The sequence below is a fragment of the Pteronotus mesoamericanus genome, unplaced genomic scaffold (assembly GCF_021234165.1).
Source record: "Pteronotus mesoamericanus isolate MK-2021 breed Mesoamerican mustached bat unplaced genomic scaffold, CSHL_Meso_final contig_90, whole genome shotgun sequence".
Lineage (NCBI taxonomy): Eukaryota > Metazoa > Chordata > Mammalia > Chiroptera > Mormoopidae > Pteronotus > Pteronotus mesoamericanus.
In genome coordinates, this window is record NW_026555277.1 from 2,011,667 (window position 1) to 2,036,301 (window position 24,635).

Below are 24,635 nucleotides of genomic sequence, written 5' to 3' on the forward strand. Positions count from 1 at the left end.
AGTTATACATCAAAGTTAAATTTTCTGTAGTTTCATTGGAATAGTTAATCATTTTAACATACCAATGCAGTTTGATTGTGTCACTACAATTAACATGTTTAGAAAGTGTATTACATTTTCAAAAGAGATGACATTAGCCAGCTAGATATCAATCAAGGGTTTAATATTTGTGGTGTAAAATTCTTACTCTAGTGCAGCAAATTTTTATAAAATACCCTTTATTGCCTCCGCCACTCTCCTGGACTAAGTCTCCGTTGTCTCATGAAGGGGTCATTGGATCCTTGCCTCCTGTTTCTTCCACCGCCCTCGCCCAGCCCTCTGACCCCTCCTTCCGGCCAGGACAGTGCCCCCTCCGGCGCTCACACCTTCCGCAGCCACGCAGCCCTCCAGAGCGGGGTCCAGGCTGCACCCACGGCTCTGCCCTCAGCCCCGCTGCCTCCCGCCAGGGCCACTGGGGCCCCTGGGCGCGCCTGGCAAGGTCCCACTGAACGCCCTGAGCTGCCAGCGCCCCGGGCCCAGGGGTCCTCTGCACCCCGCTGCAGCTTCCCTCCCTCGGGCTTCTGTGGGAGGGGCCACGGCGACCTCTTAGCTTTGAAACCATTTGCTGTTTTGTTCCAGTCACCACACACTCTAATAAAGAACAATATTTATCAAGCCAACTGGATTAGTGGAGAAAGTCCATTAAAGCGGGCAATCATGAAAAAAAGATACGTTCGCTTAAATTTTTACTCAAATATGTACAAATATGCATTCGTTTGCCAATCTTTTGACAAGAGGCCAAGGCCTTTCCTTTGAATATAGGTCAGCTAATTATTCAATTCCTTGTCGGCCTGAGATAAGCCATATGCAACCTCTACGATTTCCAACTTTTTCTTTAAAATGCAATGAGAACTTAAACTTTAAAATATTTGCAAAACAATCTGAATACAGAATTTTCTACGATGTGTTTTCCATTTTTTCCATTGCTCTCATCTACAGCTTCAGTTAGTATTTGCCAATATTTACCTTTTCTGTGTTTTTATCAAAAAAACAACAGCGTCATTTTCACATTCATATTTCATTAGCTATAAGTAATATTTAATGAAACGACATAATTATAACGGAAAGCACAACCACCATAAGCAGGTTCACGGACCAATGCAACCAACCCTTGGCAAGCTTAGAACCCGCGGGAGGGCAGAGAAGGGAAGCGACCCAGCGGTTAGCCCAGCGGCTGCAAGCACTCAGGAGCCTGGCTGTCGGCAGCACGTGGTGCGGAAAGATAGAAAACCTGGTCGTCCACTGACTCCATGAACTACAGATCGGCTTAAAAATGCTTCTACTGTATTTGGTGCTGTTATTTAGCATGTTACTATCCACATTGCTTTCTACCTGGTAAAACCGTAAGTGAACTTCCAAAGTAAACCGTTTGGCCAATGCCTGTCACAGTCTCCAGAAGCACCAACCCAGGGCTACAAATACCAGCGGGGACTGCCCGTCAGGGAGCTCCCAAGGGCAAAGTCCGCCCTGCTTGAGCTTGTCTTGCTCTCCCCTTTACTGCTGTGTGGTCGGGGCGGGGACTTGAACTTTCTACACTTCATCGAGGACAGCAATCCCAATCCCTGAAGTCCTTTAAGCACTGGAAGTGGTATCTAAAAGGCTTTCAAAGCACAGACCAGGCACACAATACATTTCGGGTCTCGGTCTTCTTACTTTCCTCTCCCCCCGCCCCCGCCCCACCCAGCGCCCCAGCACCGATGGAGGAAGGGACGGTTAACTGAAAGGGTGGGTGAACAGGGAACGAGTGAGCGCGCTGGTACCCGTAAGGATTGTTGAAGGCTATGGCGTACACCACGTTCCTGTGCCCGTCCAGGGTGTGCAGCTCCTCGCCCGACGCCGCGTCCCACAGCTTGCACGTCCGGTCGTAGCTCCCCGTGATAAAGCTAAGGCGGGAGCAGGGATAAATCACATGGTGAGAAGAGCAGTGTGTTCACGAAGACCTCAATTTCACCTGCAAGGCCATAACCCCACTTACCACGCTTTTTACAATGGATACTGTGTGTGCAGAATAAACAGTTAAATTGGGAGCAGTATCTCAAGCCTTTGCCTTAGAAATTTTCCAATGTCATCCCAAACCCCAAAGGAGTCATTAAACAAAATATAGGGTAATCCTGCCAAGATCAGTCTTATAATAAAAATAATTATATTAAATAATGATCATCACTAACACTTTCTGCAGCTCTAGCATCAATCTTTCAGTTGGTCAGACCATAAAATCTTAGCATCATCTTTCATTCTTCTCTTCCTCTCGCAGCCCACACACAACCTATTAGTACATTCTGGTACCCCAACCCCTAAATGCAGCCCTGCTGTGGCCATTCCCACCAATTCCAGCGCCTCCATCTCTTGCCTAAGCAAATGAAACTGTCTTCTAATGGGTCTTGGCTCATGAATAGTCCTTACATGTGGATTTTTCTCACCAAAACTGGAGCTATTTTTTTAACTTTCCTCAAATGGCTTGCCAGCAATCTAGAGGAAAAATCCAAATGTCTGCCCATGGCGCACCAGGCCAGCAGCCCTGGCTGCCTCCCAGCAGCCACGTCCACCTTCTCGCTACTCTCTGGAGAACTGCGTTGTTTGTTTCCAATGTGCTAGTTCTTCTACCCCTGTGGTTCAACGCCATCACCCCAGGACCCAGAACATGGCTGGCACACTAACAAGTGTTCAATAAATACTCATTTAATGTTTAACAATTCTTCAACAGGACTATGCTACTAAAGGAAGAGGCAGTCTATTAACCTCTAGTATTTTAAAGTAAAATTATAGTATTTTAGTTATTTCTAACATATTCCATTAGGGATAGTATTTCTCCGACATGGAAAAACAGGCACCAAATTAAAAAGTGAGTCTGAATGTCAAGTGGTAATGATAAAAGGTGAACACAGATTCTGATGTTGAAACTCAACCAGGCAAGCAGGTTGAAAAGGCAGCCTATCTTTGATTCCCCTATAGGCACGTCCTTCCTCACTTCTTTTGAAATGTAAATGGGTAGAGTCATTATGGAAGACAGTGTGGTGGTTCCCCCAGATATTAAAAATAGAACTACCATGTGATCCAGCAATTGTACTTGCCAGTGGGTATATATATCCAAAGGAAATGCAATCAGAATGTCGTAGAGATATCTGCACTCCCATGTTCATTGCAGTATTATTCACAATAGCCAACATATGGAAACAATGTTAAGTGTTCGTCAGGGACGAATGGATAAAGCAAATGTGATATATATAATGGAATATTATTCAACCATAAGAAAGAAGGAAATCTGCCCTGGCTGGTGTGGCTCAGTGGATTGTGTGCTGACCTGGGAACCAAACAGTTGCCAGTTTGATTCCCAGTCAGGGCACACACCTGAGTTGCAGACCAAGTCCCCAGGTGGGGGCGTGCAAGAGGCAACCAACTGATGATTAATGTATCTCTGGCACATCGATGTTTCTCTCCCTCATTTTTCCCCATCCCTCCCCGCTCTCTAAAGATAAATAAATAAAAGATTTTTTAAAAATTTTTTAAAAAGAAGGAAATCTAGTTGTGACAATGTGGATGACCCTGAATGACATTATGCTGAGTGAAATAAGCCAGACAGGAAAGTACACATACTGTTTGATCTCATTTATATGTGAAATCTTAAAAAGAAGTTACACTCATAGGAGCTGAGGGTACAGCAAGAGTCACCAGGGGCTGGAGAGCAGGAGAAATGAGAAGGTGTTGGTCCAAGGTTACAAAGTTGCAATTATATAGGGTGAATAAGTCTAGATATCTGACATGCAGACATGATGACTACAGTTAATAACACTGTACTGATTACTGGAAATATGCTCAAAGAACAATTTCACACACAAAAAAGTAACTGTGAAATGATAATAGTTAGCGTGACTGTAGTTATTACTCCACTATGCATGTGTATATCAAATCATCATGTTGTACACCTTAAATATACACAATTTTTATTTTAAAAAGAAATTTTTACCCCTTGAATGCTAAAAATTATAAGTAATGGAAATATGTAGAAATAGAAAAATAAAAATAGAAATGAGTAGGCAGAGCCCAGAGTAAGTGTCCTCATAGGGCAGCAAAATTGCTCTATGTGATACCATCATGGTGGGTGCATGTCATTATACATTTGTCAACCCATAGGTTGTGCAAAGCCAAGAGTGAACCCTAAGGAAAACTAGGGACTTTGAGTAATAATGATGTGTCACTGTAGGTTCATCAGTTGTAACAAATGTCTGACATTTTGAAGGATGTTGTCAGTGGCGGAAGCTGTGAGGGTATGTGTGGAAAGGGAATATATGAGAAATCTCTTTATCTTCCTCTCAGTGTTGCTCTGAACCTAAAACTGTCCTATAAATAAAGTCTAATAAAATTATTTTTAAAAAATAAATAGAGAAGCTTACCAAGAGCCCGATTTATTAAGTGCAACGTTAGTCAGTGGCAGTATATGTGCTCGAAGAACCTTCAATGAAAGAAAATACCTCTTTTTAGCTTAAATAAAATTAAGTTTATTAATTAATTTAAGTTCAAACTATTAAAAATTCAAGTTTGTCTTAATTATATTAATAAATGGACAATATCTAATATCTAACAAATGGGGAAAAAATGCATTGTACCTTCTATTATTATGACCAATCATATATTTGGTAGTTATGCATAATCATGAAAATATAACTGAATTTGTGTTTTCCACTAATTTACCTTTAAAGGTAAATTATTGCCATTAAATAAGATATCAAATAGCACTAATTTTTAGTAGTCTTTTTACATAGTTCACATGGCTTTGTATATATGTGTGAACAGTATACAGAGGAAATACACTAAATAAGTTTACAATGTGTTATTAATTTTTTAATCTAAAGCTCTTTTAGAGTCAGGATATGTTTTATTCTATCTTTCAATCCCTACATTATCTAGATGCTTAATATTTATTGGACAAATAGGCATAAATTTAGATAGTCTGTTTATGGACAGAGTGGTAGGTTAGGCTGGGACAGTCTCAGTTATGTCTACTGCCGGAGCGTAACTACTAGTAATAGTGTTTTCTTTCATTATCAACAATATTCCCCTTGAAGGATAAATTACAAGGTCAAGCTTAGTTATAGCATTCATATTTGAAGTTAAATAGTGCCACCTGCTGGGCAAAGAAATGTTACAAGAATAACCTCAAATGGATGAACACAAAAGATTGCCTGAATATTTAGTATCAGATAGGATGTGCTGAGTACGTAAGTAATAACTATATTTTATTATAATTATATTTAAATTATACAAAGTAAAATCAATGTACTATGAAGCAATTCTAGAATAAACTATTAAATGTTAATAAAAAATAAAAGCTGTTCCTGAAGTAATAAGTGACTGCATTTGTGATACTTTTAATTTCATAATCAAAAACTATGGAGAAAAGTAAGCATAATTACATTGCATTAAATTGTTATATAAGCCATGTCAATAAATAATTTACTGAAACGTAGTTTCGCTCGGATGTACTTCTGAAATATTGATATGCTATGAAAAACAACTTCTTAATGTTAGTCTGACTGGAAAAAATAATTTTAATCATTCAATAACTTAAAGCTGCCTTAATGCTTATCCTTAAATGTTTCATTATAAAGAAAAATATATTTACTACAAATGTTTATCACACTTCAAGAAACAAATGTTTGAATTTCATTCATTTGAAAAACATTCACCTGGCTGGTGTGGCTCCAGTGGATTGAGCACCGGCCTGTGAACTGCGAGGTTGCTGGTTTGATTCCCAGTCAGGGCACATGCCTGGGTTGCTGGCCAGGTCCCCAGTAGGGGGCGCATGAGAGGCAACCACACATTGATGTTTCTCTCCCTCTCTTTCTCCCTCCCTTTCCCTCTGTCTAAAAATAAATAAAATCGTTTTTAAAAAAGAAAAGAAAAACATTCATTGAGACTTAGTCTTAGCAAATATATGTGAGGCACTGAGGAGAGGGGGGAAAACAAGATTTGTATTTCACCTCAAATGAATAGGACATCAGTGAATTCATTGAAGTTTTACCTCGTGTTCTTAAAGCACAGGTTACCTTGAAAAGATAGAATTGGTGGTTGCTGTGCTGCCCGAGTTTATCTTGTAATCTCTGTACTAAAAGTTTGACTTGGCCTGATCGCGACGCTGTGATGAGAGGTTCTGCTCTCTGTATCTCTTCTACTAAGGCATCCACATCAGTACTGAAATTCACAAGACGAAAGTTACTTTCCTCAGGCAGGAAGTCACATAAGCATTCATTACAGGAGGCTGCAATGTTTTACGAAGCGCAGCATTTATAAAATATCAAGATCATCATCATCTTTACCGAGAGATTTGTGGGGGGCGGGGAGAACCATGTGAACCAATACAAGGCACTGTGGCACGGACGGAGCCCGTGTGAGTTCTCCAGAACGTGCCTTCCTTACCCGAGGCTTCTCCCGTGGCGAACGGGGAGCAAAGATTCTCCTTTGCTTACCTACAGAAGGCCAAGTGCATACGGGTCCTGAACATGAGCTTTTTCTCTTAATTTTTTCCTTCTTTTTCTTTTAAATGAACGTGATTAAATGTTCCTGGTACTACTATACTTTCCACTTCATATGTGTTCTCTTGTTGAATCCTGTAACAACCCTCTAATTGAATGCTTTCATTTAACTGTTTTTGCAATTCAAAAAAAACAACAACTAGGTTTAGAAAGGTTGGGCTTTATATAGTTTTAAGGAAAGAGGAAGTACCTGATGAAAACTAAACATTCAAAGAAAAATGATGATATTAATTAATATTCCGCATTGGCTAGAACCTGATTTCCCTGAAAGAGTGCTGTTCTGACAAGTCTGGGTTCGCGGATTTCCCCAGTATTCAAATAATCAGAACAGAAATAAACCAGAGATAGTTTATAATGACAGCTTTGATAAACTCCAAGACAATCTGTTATTGAAAAAATTATACTTTCATGAGAATTAAAAACATAATAGTGCCTTTTGGGAAAGTTCCCAGCAAATATTAGGAATTGATAAGGCTTCCTAGCAAGATCTAAATGAACCAGATATTTAATCCATATATCCCAGCCCTGCAGTCCTATTCTAACTGCTATTTTCTGGAGTATAGTAACTCCAGTGTGTCACATATAATGTAAGTGTTTCTATGTGTAGAATACTTCCAGATTCTTGGGCAGAACTAGAAATAAGATATATACTTGTTTGAAAAAAAAAAAGTTGAGACATTTAATCTCTAACTGGAAGTTATTCTCTCATATAAAAGTTCATCTGCACCACTCACATGATGTTCATCGGTTTTGTACAAATTGTTTCTCATATTAGACAATAAGCCCATTGAGGTAGGAATTACGATTAGCATCTTTATAGCCTTGCATAGACTCTAATCTAGAGCTTTACATGTAAAAGTTGCAAATACATCATTATGGACCAAAAAAAAAAAAAAAAAAAAGAATGTCTTAACAGCAGGACTTTCCGCCTTTGGGCCTGATCGCAGAATAATATGTTCCCTTTACAAAAAGAGCAAAAAGACTTGATTTAATCTGAGGCCTGGTCTTCCCTGAAAACAGATTAAACAGGGATCGATGCAGATGAAATTCAATGACATTATCTTTGCCACTGTTTACCCTTTTAATTTTTTTTAAATGTCTTCTGAGGACCTTCTCTGGAATATCGCGGGGACCCCACCATAAACATCGATGTCTCAGCCACACCTGTTGTCGCCCTAAGACAGACTCCAGACACGGCAGCAGCTCTCGCCAGCCCAGCAGGCTGGATGGGTTTATTTTAAAGCTAGAGAGCAGCTCCTCTACCATTTAATTTTGGTTATGTGAGAGGTCCCTTTGCTGACAGTCTCTGGGCCCCTCCCAACAAATCAGGACAAAGTAAAAGGACAGTTACAGTGGAAAATCACTTATTTCTCTGGGGCACTTCTCTGAAACATACACTGCAGTAATTTTGTTCTTTTTCCCCTCCCATTTAGCATATCTCGACCTTATCTGAATGTTGGCTCCCACACGTACGATCACTGTTCTGATTCTGTCTCTTGAAGTGGAGTTTTGCGTAAGATTTCCCACAGGGGATGAGTTCTGGCCAATATCACCTCCCAGGGGGATTTCCTCTGGGCACAGAAGTTTCAGAGACAAAATTGGGTCCCCCGAACTGTGCCCCGTGGCAATTATTAAGGAAAATGGCATGAAGTCAGCCCTATGAAATGTGTATCCACTAAGAGAATAATACACTCAGTAATATTCTTAACATTTAATGACCAGTACTCCTCAACACTGTCAAAGTCATCAAAAACAAGGGAGGTCTAAGAAACTCTCACAACCCCGAGCAGGAGCCCAGCGAGACTTGACGACCAAATGGCATGTGAGATCCTGGAGGGGATCTTGGAAGAGAAAAAGAGATTTAGGCAAAAACAAATGAAAAAAATTAATAAAATAGTCTCTAGTTAATAATAACGTATCGACATTGGTTCATTAATTATGACAAATGTACCAAACTTTTAACCTAAGATGGTAATAACAGGGGATACTGAGTATGGGGTATGTGGGAACTTTCTTTTCACAACTTTTCTAAAACTATTCTAAACTGAAAGGTTTATTTTTAAGGAAGTTCTATTTAGGAAGAAAGAGCAGACTAATGATCCATTTTCCACCTCCTCCTCACTCAATAAGACACTCCAATAGAACTCACTGAAACAAACAGGAAATAACACACCACAGAACATTTTGAAAAGCAACGCATTGTCGGAAGTTATGTGGTTCATCCATACATCCCCCTGTGTCAGGGTTTTCCAATAAAACCTGGATATGAGCTACGTGTTGCACTGTAGAACTAGCTTACCTGGGACCAAGATCAAGCAGATCTATGGATTTGGTCTTCAGTTCTCCACTTTTCTCATACTCCAACATAATTCCTGTAAAAATAAACAAACATGCTATAAAACATTTATGATGGCAACTGATGTCGAAAGTTGATCTGTTTTGACAATTTGTTTTATTTTTATTTCTCAATTTTTTGAATTGTTCAAAACATATGCAGTGATGTCTAATTCTAAAACAAGAGTGTGTAAACTGTCTTTTTCTTGGTCATTCCTCTAAATACAACTAAGTACCCTTGAAATGATTCATCAGGAAAGATAAAATAATTGAGAGTTGTGTAGAAGGTGGACTGGCCAGAGCCCCCGAGACTTGCAGAATGACAATGTGCTGAACTCCCTGGATTTCCTTTTTATCTCCCTAAGCCCACAAACAAGGGACCAAAAGCACTTGTAGGCTGGAGCCACTAAGAGACATAAACAACAAAAACAAAAACAACAGCAACAAAAAAACAATACAACAACCACAAGAAAGCTTGCTTGCTGTGGCCAAAAGACCCAGAGAAGGGAACTCAGACAAAGAGTTGGTGGGGAGCCATAAGCACTGCTCCACAGCTTGGGCCCTGGGCCGTCTCAGTTCCCACGGCAAAGGTGCCCCTCAGCAGCTGTCTGATCCGCTGGCAGCAGGCACAGCAACAAGCCCCAGACTTTTCCAACATGTACACCTCTGTTGGGGCCCGGGTACCACCTCGCTTGTCTCTGGCAAGGCTAGGGAGGTCCCAGGATCTTCCAGACCCCTCTTCACAACCAGGCCATTGGTGGGCAGTGTCATCCACCTCCTAGAAGGGCAGCAACGAAGTCCCAGGATGTCCTAGATGCCACTCTACAGCCAGGTACCAAAGCAATGTCTCTGCCTTTCAAGCAGGGGCATAACCAGGGCCAGGGTTTTCTCCCCCAAACCCACGTCATGTGTGAGAACAGGCATATTGGGATAGACCTGCTGCCCCTGCAGGTGGTACCAGCAGAGAAGCAGCCTTGGCAGCACCAGAAAAACAAAGCGGACCAGGATAGCATCACAAGGCCTCAGAAAACCAAGCTGCTGTTGGAACTAATGCAAACCTGTGTGGGTGAGGAAAACAATGACTGCCGTTCAAGTTTGGGGCCTCAGCCTTAATCAGTAGTAAGGAATCAGCAGTTTCACCTTCCGCTGTTTCTGTACTATTGTGCAAGTGTCAATACATTGAAAAAGCAAATGACATTGTTATTATGAAAAAAGACTTGACCCTGAGGCTGCCCCTTTGAAGAGATTCAAGGGCCCCTACAATTTAAGAATCACTACATAATTTGAATATAACAGATGTCAAATTAAGCTAGTGAGTTAATTATAATGATATTATATTTCAAATTTTGAAAATTTACCAAATATTATAACAAACTATTTAACCATAAAGTGTGGTTCTGATGCAAAATTAGATCAATGTAATAGAATCACCTTAATATGAGAAATCCTTTTATTTTAAAAATTAAGCTAAAGTAATATTTGAAATCAATGGGGAGAGAATGGATTATTCAATAAATAGTAATTTAATAATCAGCTGAATTTCAAAACAATAAAATTATAATTCTACCACAAGATGTACAAAAATGTATTCTAAGCTTATCAGGAATTTTAGGGACTTCCAGGCAAGGTGGAGGCATGGGTGAACATGCTTCATCTCCTAGCACAACCACAGAAAGAATTACAACTAAACCTCAAAACAAATAACACCCAGAACTGTCAGAAAATCGAAGTTTTCTGTTTTCATAAAAATTGTTGCCATTTTAATGTTCATAGTTTTGATCTTTTTCTTAAGTAAGTCCCATTAATTTTTCATGTATTAAGGTCTTGGTGATGATGAACTCCTTTAGCTTTACCTTGGCACAGAGTTAACAACAAAGGAGTTCCCATAGGATTATCAGGCGATCTCCCAAAAGAAACTTTGCAGGCAAGAAGGGACTGGCAAGAAATATTTAAAGTAATGAAAAGCAAGGACCTACAGCCTGGATTACTCGATCCAGCAAAGCTACCATTTAGAATGGAAGGGCCAATAAAGTGCTTCCCAGCCAAGGTAAAGCTAAAGGAGTTCCACTGCCTGGAAGTCCGACAACCAATGTTCAAATGTGATTTAAACAGCCACATTCATCCAGATATGTAGGAGGGGCAAGGTGGGGAGGAGGCCCGGTGAGGTGCAGAGGGGTGGCCGCAGCGGCAGAACAGGCAGCCCCACGCCCACGTGTGGTGGGTAGAAATTGGGAAGGATACACTGGGAGCGAGCAATCGCAGCCCCAGACCAGCCTGCACAGCCCAGGGTTCCAGCACCAGGAAGATAAACCCCCACAACTTCTGGCTGTAAAAACTAGTGGGGGTTAGAGCAATAGAAGGGACTGCCAAATTTTCAGGAAATTCCCCTTAAAGGACCTGCAGTGACTTAAACTGTATGCAAACCCACTCTCTCTGGGATTCAGCACCAAGGCAACTGCTGGAAAAGTGCCAGTCATATACAGGGAGTGGGTGAAGTGACTGGAAACAGGACAAGTGCCAGGCAAACCACCAGAAGCCAGGCAGCAGCACTGTCCCCTCTCTGAGCACCCTCCACACACACACGGAGCCACAAAGTGGTGAAGAGGCCGCCCCACCCTGGCGATTACCTAAGGCTCCACCCCACACAATTTACAGGTCCTTTTTCTACAATAGGCCATGATACCAGGGCAGGGGGTTAAAGCAGCTCTACCTAATACAAAGAAACACAGGAAGGCTGCCAAATTGAGGAGACAAAGACATATAGCCCAAATGAAAGAACAGACTAAAACCCCAGAAAGAGAACTAAACAAAATGGAGATAACCAACCTATCAGGTGCAGAGTTCAAAACACTGGTGACCAGGAAGATCAAAGAACTCATTGAGTACAGCAACAACATAATGGAAGAAATGAAGGTTACACTAAATGAAATAAAGAAAAATCTACAGGGAACCAACAGCAAAGGGGAGGAAGCTAGGATTCAAATCAATGTTTTGGAACATAAGAAAGAAATAAGCATTCAACCAGAATAGCAAGAAAAAAGAAAAATTCAAAAAAAATGAGAATAGTATAAGAAGGCTCTGGGACGTACCAACATCAGAATCATAAGGATACCAGACAGAAAAGAGGAAGAGAAAGAAATCAAAAACTTATTTAAAAAAATAATGAAAGAAAACTTCCCTAATTTGGTGAAGGAAATAGATATACAAGTCTGGGAAACACAGAGAGTCCCAAACAAGTTGGACCCAGACAGGACCACACCAAGATACGTCATAATTAAAATGCCAAAGATTAAAGATAAAGAGAGAATCTTAAAAACAGCACAAGAAAAGCACAGAGTTACCGACAAAGGAGTTCCCATAGGACTATCAGGTGATCTCCCAAAAGAAACTTTGCAGGCAAGAAGGGACTGGCAAGAAATATTTAAAGTAATGAAAAGCAAGGACCTACAACCTGGATTACTCTATCCAGCAAGGCTATAATTTAGAATGGAAGGGCAGATAAAGTGTTTCCCAGCCAAGGTAAAGATAAAGGAGTTCATCATCACCAAGCCCTTAATACATGAAAAATTAATGGGACTTATTTAAGAAAAAGATCAAAACTATGAATATTAAAATGGCAACAAACTCACAACTAACAAAAACTGAATCTAAAAAACAAACCAAGCAAACAACCAGAACTGGAATAGAATTATAGATATGGAGATCATTAGGAGGGTTATCAGCTGGGAGGGGGAAGGGGAGGAATGAGGGGAAAGGTGCAGGGATTAAGAAGCATCATTGGTAGGTACAAATTAACAGGGGGATGTTAAGGCTAGCATAGCAAATGGAGAAGCCAAAGAATTTATATGCATGACCCCTGGTCATGAACTCAGAGGGACGGCTTGGGGGAAAGGGGATACCAGGCGGAGGGGTCAAAGGGAGAAAAATTGGGACAACTGTAATAGTATAATCAATAAAATATATTTTAAAAAATGAAAATAATACATAAATAAATTTCCTTCCTTGAATTAAAAAATAAATTTTAATATTAAGAATGAAATATAAAATGGTCTAAATAATGGAGTATAATTTTAATTTAGTGTTTGTAATTGGAATTTTAAGCATGATGTGAAACTCAACAGCTAAAAAAGAAAAAAATTGATGGATTTGTCAGAAGTATTTTAAGCTTCTACATAGTAAAAGATACCACAAAGTAAAAGCTAAGAGATAATCAGAAAAATAATTTTAAGTGTAAATACAAAGCTTAAAGAACTTCATATAAAACTCAAATAATGTTAATTTTAAAAAATGGACAAAAAGCACGAAAGGTCAATTCGCCAACAAAGAAAAACAATGATCAATAAGCAGACCAAAATAAAATGGCCCCAACTTCAGTAAGAAACACAAACTAAAATAAAAGATACAATTTTATCCATCAGATTAGCAAAGATTGCAAGAGCTGATAACACTCAGTATTAGCGAGATGAAGAAGCAGGCGTTCTCACTTACTGTGGGCAGGCACAGCAGGTGGCTCCTAGCAAGGGGCCATCACGCCTTCACTGGGTTAAGGGTGGGCTTAACTATCCTTTTATGTATTTTTCACAATTTGGTTATAAGTAAATATTACTTTTATATTTAAAAAGTAGGAGAAAAATAAGAACATGGAAGAAAAGGAAGGAAATGATAGAGGTCAACATTAATAGAAAAGAGATTCTTAAAGATCAGAATCCCCGTAAAGTTGACTGAAAACTCCAGAGAGGGTACTTGGAAACATATGGTATATCTATCAATTTAAAGCATCATTATCATCAAGGACTCTGTGAGTTTAAGTTTTTTTGCAGTATATATGATAATACTCAATAGTTACTATTTATTATTGAGAAAAATAAGCATTCAATGAACAGTTGAGTAAATAAATGATATAAACAATGAATAAGCAATATACCCATGATCTGTAACCCAGGAAGAATAGCATTTGACACCCCACACAGCATAATCTAACGTCCACAGGAAATAAAGTTTAAAAATATAGCAAACAAACTTACCCAACTCCACTTTCATTATTCACACCTATCTTGTTTCTAATGAAATGAAAAATGTTGCAAGTCTCTGGGCTGACTACTAAAAATTAGTTGGGCTAATATACAAACGAATCTGAAAACTGAACTACAAAATCTGAAACACGTGCATTAACTTTTTCACTGTGCCAGACACCTAGGCAGGACAGACAGCCCCCTTCTGTGACCGCTGAGCTCCAACGTGAGTGGGGGCTGTGACACAGGCAGTAAAGAAAATGCTCATAAAATAGACAAAGATGTTCCTGAACACATGTAGCTCTTCAGTGATTGTTTCCCACAGGATCTGAATAATCCTCATCTCCCCCTGGTTGTGAATTATGATTCCACAGGTAGAATTCCCAAAACACCTGGTTAAGGAGCCACTAACCCCAATATTCTCCAATGTACTAAAAGGCTAAGTTTCAAAAGATGTGAGTATTCTTTACCCAGATCATATTCAGTCAACAGAAACCTTTAAAGTGCTGATAACATTCATCGGTTTAATTAATGTTTATTTAATTCCTTCTCCTGGCCATAAAACTAGGGACTGTACCCAAGAAGGAAGACAAAGGCTGTTATAACTGAGTCAGTGGGAAAGCATGTATTCAACACCTACTCTTCATGAAGTGAAGTGCTTATGAATTAATGAATGTAACCCAGATAAAAAGGAAATGCTCTATGTTTGATTAGCTGTGTTATTGCTCTGTACCCTTAGTCAGGAATTTAGGTAGAGGGAGGGATCAGTTAGTGGATGCCAACAAGACAGTGCTCCTGGCCTAGACATTATTCAAAGGAAAGTGGGAGGACTGTAATTAGAGGATTTGGAGGTGAAACAAAATTGCTGTATAGACCAGAAGAATAAAGGTAGCATGGAGATGATTCAATGGTGAGTGACTTTTTTCCTATTTTATAATGTTATTGCAGCACCCACCTGCTATTCAGGGAAATTTGCATATAATACATGCTCACCAAAGACTGGAATTTGGACGTTAAGTGTTTCGCATGCTAAGTGATATGCCCTCATTAGAAGGTAATCATTAAGGCGGCAGTTGCAAAAATGAGTCTAAAGCCTCACTTGAATCGGATTGCTGTTAGATCCCTGGACTTTCCTAGCCAGAATGGACCTTGGAGACCTCTCCAACCCATTCACATTTCAGGTTGAGTTCTGGGCATTCCACTTAACACACGCTATCTCATTAAACTCATCCCTTCATTCAACAAATATGTAAGGGCCTATCTATGCACTGTGCTCCATTTGCAATGCTAGAGATACAATAGCAGGCAAAATAGACAAAATCCCTGCCCTCATGATGCTTTTGTTCTAGTTGAGGAGACTAAAATAAATAAGTAACATGATGTTAAAAATGAGATAATGCTAAGAAGAGGTAAAGTAAGGAACGGGTTATGAGATATCTTGAGAAGAAATTGGAAATTCTAGAAAGAGAGGATTCACTTCACTACTTACTTTTGAGGAAAGAGCTAAAAAAAAGTGAGAAAAGGTGAGTGCTGGCTATGCAGATGTTCAGGGGAAGCTAACCTCAGTGGGAATAAAAACAACACCAACAAAAAAAACCAACAACACAGCAACAGCTGGGGCTCTGAGTCGGGGCACAACTGGCCCATCCAAGGCACACCAAGGAAAAGTGGTGTTGCTGGATCTGGAAACGATGTCAAGTCAGGGAGGCAAAAGTCGGGGAGGACCCTGTAGGGCCTTGGAGATTATAGCCTCAGAGGTCCTGGCCCTTTTACTTTAAGTAAAGCCACTGGAGAGCCAAAGACTGACATGACCACGTGTTTATGGTGATGCTGGTACAAACAACCCTACTGGCTGCCAGTCATATACAAGTGTAGCACATATAAGTACATACAGTGCATAATATTTGATAATGATAATAAATGACTATGTCACTGGCTTATGTATTTACTATACTTTTATCATTATTTTAGAATGTACTCTTTCTACTTATATTTTTTAAAAAAATGTTTGCTGTAAAACAGTGTGCTGTGTTATGCCAGCAGCAGCTTCATACATCTGTGTTTACCATGTTTCTTGATTGCATCATTTCCTCTTGTGCTTGATTTAAACTTGCGTTGTTTTGTACAGTAAGATGTTATGAAAGCTTGTCGTCTGGGAGCAATAGACTTCACCATCTAGCCTAGGTGTACAGCAGGCTAGACCATCTAGGCTTGTGTAAGTGCACTCTATGATGTTCCCAGAGCAACAAAACCACCTAGGGACCCATTTCCAGAATATATCCCCATCATTGAAGGTCTATATGTATTTTGAAGGTGAGCTGGAAGGACTTGTTACTGGACCTAATGTAGAGTGTACAAGAGAGGAGGAGAGGAGGAGCCCAAGGTTTTGGCATGAGCCGCAGGTGAGAAATGGAGCTGCCATTGACCTAGGCGAGGAAGACCACAGGAGGCCCGGGTAAGATGCATACTCGTCATCCGAATGAAGAATCAGGCCGGCAGCTAAGCACTCAGGGCTTCCCAGGGTGTTCTGAAGCCTTGAGAATAAATGAGATCACCTAGCTAGTCTAGTGAGTACAGATGAAGAAACCCAAGGACAGAGCTCTGGGACACTCCAACATTAAGATCAAAACAAAAGAGGAGAAGTCAACGAGATGGACTGAGGAGTGACAATGAGGCAGAAGACAGAACAGTGTGTCCTGGATGCCAAAGGAGGAAAGAATGGACAAACAGGGCGAATGCTGCCGTTCAGTCAAAGAAAGGCAAGGACTGCGATGCTGTCAGGGGATTCAGCCATTTGGAGGTGAATGGGGACCTTGAAAGGGGCAGTTTCAGTGAAGCAGTGAAGGTGAAAACATGATAGCATAGTGGTTGGGGCAAAAGGGAGAAGAGAAATCGGAAACAACATGCTTTCAAGGCGGTTTGTTCTGAAGGGAGTGAGACAAATGGCAGAGTAACTGGAAAGGGTCAGCAGACCTGGAAGACGGGTGCCACTATCACCCTCGGACTGACCACTCAAGAGGTCCAAACAAACTGCCGAAGTAGCTAGATTTTGATATGGTAGTTACGATCCCAGAGCTCAGAGCCTTGACCTACATTCCACAACAAAGGGACGAAAGCAAGACATTCATTTATCATTCAAGACATATATTTATGGGAATGAGCAACAGACGATGCTCAAGCAGAGCCAAAATCAGGTTGTGGAATGCTGAAAGAGAACAAGTTGTTAATGTTCATTTAAAATTTTCTATAGACTACCTCTCCCATCCAGAGCCTTTTTGTGTTGCTTTAACTGGAAGTCTAAAAGGAAGAAAATGAATGTCTTTCCTACAAACGTTCACCTCACTTTGGAGAGAGTCGCAGGCCAGGTCCGCTCTTGCCAGGAGACCTGAGCTGTTTTTTCATTGGGCCAGTACAGGTGGTCGTCTACTGCCTGCGGCAAGTTTTCCAGACTTTTTATTTTCGTTCCTATTTTTCCTACGGTGAGTTCTGAGTTAGAAGCCAAGAGTTCTCCTATTTCTGTCCCTCACAAGCTGGTTGACCAGTGGCCTTCAAATAGTCTGTAAAGGTGACCGTATCCTCACCTGTGGAAACAAGAGAACTAGGCAAGTTTATCCTACTGAAACTAGAGCATTCTAGGGGCTTATTTCATTATTCCCTTAACTCACCGGAAACAAAGCCTGAGACCTTCTTTAAAGACCCGTCGCACGGAGCGCAAAGCACTGAGGCGGCAGGCCCTCAAATAAAGCGTCGATGGATTGATATGGCAGTTTGGAAAACAGTCACTAACGTAGTGCTATGTTGAGCGTGCGTTTTCTTTTCAGACTCAACACACCTTGGCTTGTGTAAACTAAAAACCACTGTGGCCCTCGCGGGTGTCTTCCCTCGCAGACCAATAGCCCAGGACATCGCCAGTCACCACCTGGCCCTCTGCATCCGCGCAGTGCTCACTAGCCAGAAAGCACTCCAACTCAGCAATGTAAAAGTTTCAAGACTTCCCAAGAGAGTCGTTTTTAAAGTTCTGAGTCCAGGATCTGAGAGAGTGAAGAGGCTGCGCAGGGAAGCGCCCTGCTTCCTGACCCACAGGATCCCCTATTCTTGGGGCGCGCCGCTCTCTCGGTCCCCGCACCCTCTTGCACAGCAGACCCGCCCAGCGCCGGAGTCCAGGGCCCCACAGGAGAGCAAAGGGGGTCCGGCCGATACCTGGAGGATAATAACGGAGCAGGAGGCTCTTCAGCTTCATCTTCTCGCTCCTCGACCCCACGCGGTTCCAATTCGTAGCCCTGGAAACGGCCAAACAGCAGCAGGACGCCGGGGCGCATGCGCGAGCGCTTAGGCGGGCTCCCGGGATGCGGAACCTGGAGCCGGGACTCGCCGGGCGCTGCTTGGGTCGCAGGTGACCGAGGGCAGAAGGGGAGTCCTGGTCCAGTGATACGCGGGCAGGGAGCAAGATCTGTCCCCGCCGTCGCCCGCATCTGCCTGGGGGTGCCTGGGGTCAAGCGGGGGCTCCACGGCACGGCGCCAGGACAGCGCTCCCCACCCCGTGTTGTCGCCACCTGAATCTGCTCCCCTGGGTGCCTGGGGTGGGCAGGGGCCAGGTCCCCTCGTGCCCTTCGTAAGAGTGACCTCATAAGGGCAGTCGCGCAGCCGGGGACCCCCGACCTAGGGCATGGCCCGGGCTGCGAGCCCTGTAGCCCATTGGGTTCAAAGAAGCAAGAATGGGAGAAAAATCCCTTAGTCGGTTTCCATTCCCGCTTCCCCCTCATGCCCTGCCCCTGTCCCCACAAAACAAAAATGGCCTCAATGTAACAGCCTGCAGTTGCTGGCGTGGTGCCATACCCTGCACTGCGTGTGTGTGGACCTGTACTCACAGAGCCTTAACAAAGGTATGAATTGTGCACCCCTTATACCACCCCATCTCAAGGATGAGACAACGGAGAGTTAGAGAAGGTGGAGAACTACCCCAGGTCTAGGTCTAGCGAGCGGTGGAGGGGAAAGTGGTGTCAGAAGCCTGGCTCCGCGCTCTCAACCCCGGCTCTCCAGGGCCGCCTTTGGCCTGTTCTGTTTCTCACCACGATCACCAGTCCCTTGCCTGCCACCTCCAGTTTCCATCAGGAAGGCTGTGGACAGGAACAGGAAGAGTCAGATAGGCAGATTGTCAATTTCCTTGAAATCTGGCCTCCAAGTCCCCAAGTAGGAATTTCCCAAACATAAGCAATTCCTGCACCCAACTGGGCCTCATTGCTTCACGGAGTCAGAAGGGACTAAAGGTGTCCTACTCTGAGCACATCATGAGAAAGCAGAGTTCTCTGGAAAAGACAGTAATGCTAGGAAAAATAGAAGACAGCAGGAAAAGAGGGAGACCACATACACTCCATAAAAGAAAGCATAGGCCTGAGTCCACAGGAGCTGAGCAGGACTATTGAGGACAGGACACTGAACATTGCGCATTCATAGGGTCACCAGATTTCGGAATCAACTCAACGGCATGTAACATACTCGAAAGGTTGGAGAGATGGAGGACCTGGGAAAGCCTTTGCTACTCAGTGATACAAATGAGCAGCACAGAAATCATCTCACCCCATCGGCAGTAAGCACCCACATTTGGGAAATGGGAAGCCAAGTGAAATCTAAGAGGCCGTCTAGCTCCAACTTCCCCCTAATCATGAAGACTCTGAGAAAGTTCAAGTAGGGAGGGGCACAGAGTTCATCTCGAGAAACAAGGGACTCTTTAGCAGATTTTGTTCCCCCATGTTATTGCTTAAGTTCATGCCATTTAAAATTGGGCTTTGGAAAAATAGTAACTTAACAGTGGAGAAATCTGGTAGACACCATTTAACCATGTGATCAAATTTAACATCCCCAGGATTGGGACAAACTGACATCTGTACCACCTGTCACAATGCACTGAAAAGGACACACAAATTTTCTGAGGTTCCTGCCTGGAATCATGAGGAAACATCAGAACAAGCCAAATAGGAAAAAAATGTTCAAAATAACTGTCACAGTCAAGAAAGAAAGGACAGACTGAAAAACTTTGTCAGATTAAAGAACAATAAAGAGATTTAAAAAAATAAAACAAAAAACCTAAATGAAGCTGAGTGATCTTGAGATCCTGAGCCAGAAAAAAAAAAAAAAAATTAGCTATAAAGGACATGATTTGGACAACTGGGTGAAATGCGAATACAGATTGGAGTTTAGATTTTATTAATATTATAGAAATACAGTTTAAGTTCCCTGATTTTGGTTATTATTCTTTGGTTTTATAAGAGAATGTCATCCTTAAAAAACACTCAGATTTATTTGGGGATAAAGAGGTATAATATCTATAATCAACTCTCAAATAGTTTTGAAAAAAATTATATCTAAGTGTGATGTGTTTTTGGAAGGGGTATGTGTAACTGGATAGGTAGGTTGATAAGAAATGAGAATGTCAATGAGCAAAATGTTGACTCTAGACAAAGGATTTCTTTTGAGAAGTTCCTTGTTCTACTTTTGCAACTTCTCCATAAGTTTGAAATTATTCCAAAATAAAAAGTGGACTTTGTTTCCCACTGTTCAGAACATTACAAGATACAGATGACAATCAAACTGTTTGGTTCCACTTCTGTTTTGTTAAGAGTCCCAAGTTCAAGTTCACTCCCTGTTTCACCCTGATTCCACCTCCATCATCCTCTAGTTATGGAACCAAGAGTCTCTATGATTATTGCCTACACTTCCTCACTCTCTCCATTTCTGGGATTTCCCCTACTTCCTTGAACCAAACTTACAGGTTGTCCTTTTAGTTCCTATAAAAAGGATTCCAGCTCTGCAAATTTTGACATCTCTCTCTTGGCTCAAGAAACTGAAGGCAAGTTCTCCCACATAAGCAGATCATCCTAACTACCTCTCCGCCATCTCCAGAGCCCTCTTTATTAACTCTGGGGCCCAGGCCCTTGGAGGTGAGGCCCCGCCTCCCCACGGCCTGTGCACAGCAGAGGTCAGTAACACTCAGTTTCACCTTTACCTGACAGTTATTTGTCTGGCCGTCCAAGCACTGTGACTGTCTGTTGTTTCTAGAGTTCTCCTCATAGTTTCTCCCAAGAACCTATGCCCTCTATGCTCACAGGACTCCCACTGTTCTAACTTGCAAGCCCAGAATCTTTGTCACAAGTACCCAATATGTGTCCCGCCCCTTTTCCTAGGAAGACAATGGGGTTGTATGCAGGTGAAATAGCAGCCCAGAGAGAAGCAATAAAGTTCATGAGTGCAGACAGATTTCTCTTTTGGCCTTGGCTTAAGCTGAGGTTAAATCTGTGCTTAATTGACTCACCATTGACTCATTCCTGGAAGCTGCTGTGTGAATCTCTCAACCTGAGTAAATGGTTGTTTCATTCTAAATTGGCCCCAATTAGTTATGAATGATGTACAGAAATATGCAAAGCCAAAGCCCCATGAGCCCCACGTGATGGGTGCTCATCCCAGTGTGTGGCTGACTTGGTGTGACTTCCTCAGGAGCCTACTGCAGAGACCTTCCTAACACTTTTAATCAATTCATGGCATTCTCTGTTGATTTGACCACTGACACACTCAATCAACAGTTGCCACTCATACCGATTTGCACAGATACATGGAATATTTGACTCTGGGTTTCTTCCCACTGAGACCTGCCTCAAACAACCAGAAACTAAAAAACTAGTAACATTAACTTTTCTCCCCCAAACCATTCATTCTTGTGCATTGAAGCCACTCTGGGTTTCCTTTTTCCCAGAGTGTCCCTGGGCCAGCAGCAGCGTCAGTATCAGCTGGGAACTTGTCAGAAATGCAAATCCTTGCCCTACCCACCACCTACAGAATCAGAAATGCTGGTGGTGAGGTCCAACAATCCATGTTTGAACAAGCTTTCTGGGTGATTCTGATGAATGATGAAGTTTGGACACCCCTGCTCTGGTGTAGTGAGTTCATTGGCGTGGCCAGAGCTGAGCAAATCTATGCCCTCTTCCCCTATGATCAGGCCTTTCATGTACTCTGAACAGTCTTTCTTGATTGCCAGGGACAGTGAGTTGGTTGGTTGCTCAGCCACACCCCAGGATGTGAATAAGACACAGAAACAACATGGGAAAAAAGTGGAATTCCATAACTAATTGGGTTTTAGATGCTCCAGTGCACCAAGAAAGACTGAGGGAAGGATGAGAAGGTCCCTAGGAAGGAAAGCATGGACGGGGGACCGGGACAACTGGGAGAGGGAGAGAAGGAGGGTGAAGGGCAAAGGAAGGGAGGCAGGAGTCAGCCCTGGGGATTCGGAGTGGGCACTGAGGGGGGACAGGGGGACAGGAGTTCCAGCCGCAGGGGGACTTGGCGATTTCCATGTGACCCAGCTCCTCCTGGAGAGAGCCATGGCATCAATCAACGATGGACTGTGTCACTTGCCTTTGGGGCAAGTAACACGGTCACTTGGAGTAGATAAAAATGTGACACAGTCACAAGCAGTAGATAAAAAAGGGAGACTCTCCTGGATTGAAAAATAGAAAGAGGAGATCTGGGTGTCCAGAGTCTGGCAGCAGAAGTCAGCTGTGCAGACCCCCAAGAAGAGGGGCTTAGGGGCACACTGATGCCACGTCGCTTGCTACCTTATTCCCACGCCAGCCTCCGCCCTACTGAAGCACTCACAAATTATCTGATCTTGCCTGGAGCCAGAAAACTGGCCGGGCCAGGGGCTGCTAATTGAATCATTCAATGAGTATGTATTGAGGACCTATGAATGCCAGGCATGTTTCAGGTGTATGGGACCTAATTCTAAAATACTATGTTTCAGGGAAATCACTTGTAGAAAGAATCAGACTTGACTTCAGGCAGACTTGGAACTATTGCAGTTATGCAGAGGGGGGCCTATCTCTAGACCACATTTACATTCACTGATGGGATCCTACTGAGACATGCAAGTCACCCCAGTAGGGCCGAGAAAAAACAGCTTTTCCATTTGTTCTAATTCCTTAGAGCAAAATACCTGCCTTGAAGCCTGGCTCTACCATCTAACCAGCCTTGTGATCTGGGGCTAAGTTCATATCCCCTATGGTTTCAACTTCCTCTCTGGAAAGAAATGATTGCAGTTTCCAATTAATAGAGTTGGTGTTGTTGACTCTTGCTCCTTCAGAAATTCTCCATAAGTATTAAGAATCGTGAAGATAACAATAAGTATTTATTAACTTAAGGTTGTTTGTTTGAAATTGGAGAAAGGGTGTATGCATATTGTTCCCATCTAAAAGATAATCTAGATCAACAATGACTCTGGTAATTATTTACATGCAATAGGAGTCCTTTGTATGATACTTGACAACAGGTGTACCTTACTAGTTATGTTAATTAGTATTAGAACAATTAGTCTAAATATCAAAACTAGTTTACATTCCTGAAGACAGAACTATTTTCTCTGTAGATCTAAATATGTCTTCTCAGGAAAAAAAAAATGGCCTGTGAGAATTTAGAAGAGGGGAGAAAAACAATGAAGGTAAAAAGGATGTGAACAAAGTTAAAAGAACATGAACAAAGGGATCTGGGGGGACACCACACCACCTTCTGTGCTTGGCACACAGTAGGTCCTTCATTCAGGCTTGGTGTTTGAGAATTTGAAGATCCATTTAGAAAAGGAAGTAATTGGTTTGATGCAAGTAGAGTTCAGAACCAAGACAGCCAAATATGCCTTAACTGGTGTGGCTCAGTTGGCTGGGCGTTGTCTGGAAAACTGAAATGTCAAAAGTTCACTTCCCAGGCAGGGCACATGACTCGGTGGCCTGTTTGGTCAAGGTATGTCCAAGAGGCAACCAAACAATTCTTCTCTCCCTCTCTTTCTTACTCCCTTCCCCTTTCTCTAAAAATAAATTTTTTAAAAAATTTTAAAGAGAGAGAGAGAGAGTCAGACACATAGAGACACACTTGAGCTCCACGTGAATAGCTTGGTGTCATGTGTCCAGTCAGGGAGTTGGCCGCCTCCAAACATCCTGAGAATTTCCCAGCTCAGGAAGCATTGTAGCTGAGGAGGCAGGATAGTTGTAGAACACAGTGTTAAACTGGATGAGACACAGGGCTAGGTAAGAGGTCTAATTTCTTTTTGATACTACAATTCCATAATTTTGTACTGCCTGTGTGTTTTCATGAAAGAATAAATGTGGAAAGGTGAACAGCAGTGGATTGCATGTAGGAAGATGGAATTTCCAATCCTGATCTTCCCATCAATGACCTTCAGCTTTTGGTTACTCATCAGCAAATCATTTTCTTTCATTCATTCATTCCTAGCATGCCACCCAGCTACCTTATTCATGGCCTGGGCTGTTATTCTTGCCATTCCTTCCACCTGATAAACGTCCCACACCATCCATTCATTCTGAAGTCTGACCATGCAAGAATCACCTTCTCCACATGCTCAATTCATTTCATATGAGTGTATGTGGTGGGGGAGGGTTTCACATCACAGACTCTGAAATATCCCTTGCGGGCCATTCCTGCCTCAAGGCCCATCCAGAACGCATCTGACCTCCTTCTGGTGGGTTCACTTGAACCCGTGCCTTTGGAAAAATTACAAAAGGTGTCAATTTGGGGTTGCAGGATTCCAAAAGGCGTCCCTTCACCCCTCCAGGGCCTCCAGGGCCTCCGGGGCCAGGCTTAAGGGGACACCTCCGGAGCTGGCCGATCCGGGTTTCTCCCTACTCATTCTCCCCGGCAGGGCTCACCGAGCTGCCCAGATTGG

At 42.3% G+C, this 24,635-nt stretch overlaps 1 protein-coding gene across 1 annotated transcript in view; it reads right to left on the reverse strand.

The window, feature by feature from the left end:
* DAW1 (dynein assembly factor with WD repeats 1) overlaps positions 1–18,185 on the reverse strand; it is a 35,289-nt gene extending 17,104 nt beyond the window's left edge. Inside the window, exons 1-5 of the mRNA XM_054585590.1 lie at positions 18,116–18,185; positions 8,869–8,941; positions 6,084–6,228; positions 4,431–4,489; positions 1,800–1,922 (exon numbers count right to left, since the gene is read on the reverse strand). Of these exons, the coding sequence (XP_054441565.1) occupies positions 1,800–1,922; positions 4,431–4,489; positions 6,084–6,228; positions 8,869–8,941; positions 18,116–18,155 (440 nt within the window). The 5' untranslated portion in view covers positions 18,156–18,185. The remainder of the gene's footprint in view (positions 1–1,799; positions 1,923–4,430; positions 4,490–6,083; positions 6,229–8,868; positions 8,942–18,115) is intronic.
* Between the last annotated feature and the right edge of the window lie 6,450 nt (positions 18,186–24,635).